Source organism: Narcine bancroftii, chromosome 8 (assembly GCF_036971445.1).
Source record: "Narcine bancroftii isolate sNarBan1 chromosome 8, sNarBan1.hap1, whole genome shotgun sequence".
NCBI classification, from domain to species: Eukaryota; Metazoa; Chordata; class Chondrichthyes; order Torpediniformes; family Narcinidae; genus Narcine; species Narcine bancroftii.
The window spans coordinates 177,950,778-177,955,145 of NC_091476.1; the positions used below are offsets into that span (position 1 = coordinate 177,950,778).

Here is a 4,368-nt window from a genome sequence, read left to right on the forward strand (position 1 = left end):
TGGGGAGACAATCAATGGTAACTGGGGCCTGAGATCAAGAGTGGGACAGCAACTCCTGGAATGGACTTCCAGATGGGGTTGGAGGAGGGATGGTGAAGGCATGATCACATCCAAGACTCTGTTTCTGCTGACTTTACAACTTGCCATGACAGTTCTCTGGGGAGTCAACTATAGCAGAGTTTTCTCCGCCCCCTGATCCTCCCTGCAATTGGGTGTGAGTGAGTTCAGCAGATTATAAATGACAGCGGCTTGTACCCAGGCTATTGGAGCAACCCAAGGAAAGGCTGGCCTGTTGGAGACAGGATCACAGTGAGTACCAAAGGAATTAGTAGCTTCTGATTTTCTATGGAGTGACATCAACTGAAATGAACTGGAGAATTTTTGCTTTGACAGGCAGGAGACAGGATGAACCCCTTCTTTCCAATTGTTCTGGTGATCTGCATTTCCCTGTCAGGATCTGACAGTGCAGGTATGTACCTGATCTGATCGAAACAGTCATTCAAGGTGAGTCTTTGACAGTGAGACTGAGGGTCATGCAGGGCAGCAGGAGCCCAGATTCAAGATCCTTTTTATTGTAACAAAATAGATGTAATAAACTGGTCTGATCTGAGCAGCTGACTTCACCTTGTAGCCTCGAGACTCATCATCGGGAAGATCCCAGGGTCCTGTTGTGTTTGACACAACAGGAAATGGAGCACACACATTTTAAAAAGTGTCCTGAAGAAACTCATGAATGATAGTGTGTAAAAAATGGTAAGGACAGTGAATCAAGAACTCTTGAAAGTCTTTTATTTAATACTTCTCGTTTCGCTGTCTGTTCGGCAATTGTTCTGCAAAGTGTTGGGCATCTTTCAGATCTGAGAACAGTCAATTTCTTTCCCCAGGAATGAATACTTTTAATACTGCTGGGTGTCATAGATTAAAATTATAGCTTTTCTTCCATAATGTCTGCTTTGTCAAGTTAAACTTTTTTCATTTCTTTAAGAGCTCGAATATCTGTCAGTTTCAAAAATGAAAAGGTAAAGAAGAACCTAAAATTGCCAATATAGCTAGATTTTTAGAAAAATTCTATTCCATTTCTATCCAAGAAGGATGATCATTTAAAGTATCAAAATGCAATCATAATAATGGATTTTGTATATTAACTGTCCAATAACAATATCTCAAGTTTGGAAGAGACAAAACTCCGTTCCTTTTGGTTCTTTTGAAGATAAGCCTTAATTCTATGGGGCTGTTTGTCTTGCCATATATACAAAGAAATAATCAAATCTAATAGTCAAATAAGTTTCCAGAATAAAAATTGGTAATGATTGGAACATTTACAAAAATGTAGGTAAAATGTTCATTCAAATTGCATCAACACGTCCGATCATTGTCCGTACACAAGGTGAATTCTGACAATGCTCTCTTCGTCTGTTTGATTAACCTTAAAAATGTTTCCTTTAATAAAAATTCTTACAGCTCTTTGTAATTATAATTCCCAAATATTTGAACTGGTCTTTAACTATTTTGAATGGGAAATTGATCAAGATCCTTTAATGGGTAAGTAATTCACTCTTAAGAAACTTTATTTTAAACCCCAAAAACTGACTAAATTGGTCATGATTCACATGCCACTGTATCGTTTCTGTTCATGTGTTTGCCTGAATGCCTTTTGGATCCTTTAAACTTTTCATCTCCCACCTTAAGCTGATCGCTGAGATTCCCACCCTGGGAGAAAGACCCTATCTCCCTGATTTATGCATCTCTTTATTTTATTGACCACTCCGCTTTCTACGCTCCCACAATAACTGTCCAAGCTGCTCCACTCGCTCTTGCAACTAATACTCTCAAGTTCAGGCATCATAATGATGCACCCTCTCCAAAGTATCTACATTCCAAGGAGACTTTGGAATCATGGACCAATTCACCTGCAATCTATCAGAGAATATCCATTCATCGTGACTGAAGGTTCATTTGCTCAGAGAGACAGCACTGATTTGTAAAGGGTTGGTCATGGCTGTTGAATGCAATTGGATGATTTGAAAAGACCACCATCCTGAGATGTTCTTCCTCTGGAAGTCCACGTCGTGAATTAATCTCTCTACGGAGAGACTGTCGGCTACAGCCGTTGGAATTTAAGGTAATTTATTGATGTAGTCTGTGTGACAGGAAATGAAAGTGAGGATAATGAGAAGGTTAATTGATTTTCATCAACAGGATGTGAGGAGTGGGTGTCCTGCAAGGGTTACGTTAGTGTTGTGACTGTTCACTGTTTTAGATGACAACACAGCTGAGGGGCTGGAACATCATGGACCTGAGACAAGGCAGTAGATACACGTGAGAACCATGGGTTACTTTATCATCACTAGGTTAAAACCATGGAATATTAACTCCACAGAGGGGGGGATTATAACAGGCTGCACTTTGATGGCAGGGTTATAATTTCAAACTAATCTTTTACAGGTTTGAAAGGAAAATCATTGATATTTCTGACCAAAACAGACAAGGACTACGTCAAGTTGAATGCAGCTGATTTCTCCAGTTTGACCGCCTTCACTGTCTGCTTCAGGGCTGCGTCCGAAGAATCATCGCGTGATTACAGTTTGTTGTCCTACGCAACAGGCGCAAACAATAATGAACTTCTGATTTGGCAAAAAAAAACTGGGCAGCTAACATTGTATTTAAAATCCCCTGTGGTTGATATCTCCCTCCCAAAAATAGACGGCTTGCTGAGACACGTCTGTGTGACCTGGGAGTCTCAAACGGGTGTGGTAACAGCTTGGGTAAATGGGAGACGCAGTCTACAGAAGGTGGGTGGAAAGGGTTTGACTGTGAAAGGTTCAGGGGTGTTTATTCTTGGGCAAGAACAGGACAAACCCGGTGGTCATTTTGATATTAATCAGTCATTTGTGGGGGAGATTACTGACGTCAACATGTGGGACCATGTTCTAAAATCCACTGATATTGAGCTGTTAAGTCAGGGTTGTTTCAGTACAGGAGGGAACATCATTGACTGGAGCACAATTGGCTTCACGTCAGGTGGGAATGTGAAGATCGAAGACAATAATGATTGCAAATTTTAAATGTTTTGGCTGCAAAATATATTAAAATGTGCTCGGGGACCATAATGTCTCCCTAACCCTAATCCTAATGTGCTCAATATGACCGGTCTTCTCTAACTCAGATCAGCAGAAGTATGAAGTTGAGTCCAGAATAATGGGCGGTTTATAGCTGGACAGCGACACCTCAATGAGTCCTCGCAGTTTCTCGTCACCCTCACTGATGGTGGAGGTTTAAACTCAGTCCACCAGAGTCCCGGCTATTCTCTGTCACACGTTGACAGATGGTTGGGCTGGAGGAGCTGTGATGGAAAGGGTCAGACATGAACTGGGGGAAGTGCCTGTGATGGAAGCTGATCCTGCTCTTTTTTTCCATGGGACTGATTGGAGTTATTTCTGCCTCCCTCTGTAGACCCTATTTTCATGTATTTTGTTAGCTCACACTGTGTAACTATGCATCAAGCAATTGTGATTGAAGTGGAACATTCAGTATCATCGTATTAGTAAATAGCATCAAAGCAGAAAGTTTCTCGTGTTAATTTGTGTCTGTGTGCATGGATGTGTGATGTGTGGGTCTGTGTGTGTGTGGGGGTCTGTGTGTGTGCATGTGTGTGGATGTGCATGTGTGTGTGGGTGTGTGCATCTGCGTCTGTGTGTGTGTGTGTATGTGTGTGTGGGTGTGCATGTAGGTCTGTGTGTGTGTGTGTATGCATGTGTGGGTGTGTGTCTGTGTGTGTGTGGCATGTGCTTGTGTGCGTGGTCTTCAGTTTAAGCTTCATGCACCTTCACTTCCCACCATTAAATTGACCATGACACAGGCCAGTGGGGACCTTGACATCCTGTGTCATTGCTGACGTCTCTGTCCACATCCCACAGTCTGCACCGATCATAAACTGGAGATGGAGAGCTGGAGGAAAGAAGACAAGTGGAAAGGGAAGGGTGGGAGAAGGGAGAGTAGGCAAGCAGAAACCAGAGACCTCAATGTTAATGCCATCTGACAGGAGAGGGCCCAGACACAAAATCAAGTGTTGCTCCTCCAATTTACAGGTGGTCCTGGTGCGACAGCACAGGAGGCCACGTACAGACATGTCATTTTGGAAGGAGGGTGCGGGATTGAAGTGGTTGAGCTTTGGGAGATCTCTGTCATTGATGCAGTCTGAGAGAAGATGCTCAGAGAGGTGATCTCCCAGCCCACGTCCAGTCTCTTTGATGTAAGGAAGGCCAAAACGACCACTGGTGTAGTAGATGGCTACTGCAGATTCACAGCATTGCTCCACTTGGAAGGACTGTTTGGGGTCCAGAATGGTGGTGATGGAGGAGGTTTGGG

The 4,368-nt window shown here is 43.0% G+C and overlaps 1 protein-coding gene across 1 annotated transcript; it reads left to right on the forward strand.

The window, feature by feature from the left end:
• Nucleotides 1–207: 207 nt before the first annotated feature.
• On the forward strand, nt 208–3,566 carry LOC138741964 (C-reactive protein-like). Its single transcript, XM_069896160.1, has 3 exons — nt 208–309; nt 394–469; nt 2,446–3,566. Exons 2-3 carry the CDS (start codon nt 406–408, stop codon nt 3,063–3,065), a joined length of 684 nt encoding a protein of 227 aa, XP_069752261.1. The 5' UTR covers nt 208–309; nt 394–405; the 3' UTR covers nt 3,066–3,566.
• Nucleotides 3,567–4,368: the final 802 nt, after the last annotated feature.

Coding starts and splice junctions, on each gene's coding strand:
- LOC138741964 (XM_069896160.1), top strand. CDS start 406: ATGAACCCCTTCTTTCCAATTGTTCTGGTGATCTGCATTTCCCTGTCA. Junction 470..2,445: donor GTCAGGATCTGACAGTGCAG/GTATGTACCTGA, acceptor AATCTTTTACAG/GTTTGAAAGGAAAATCATTG.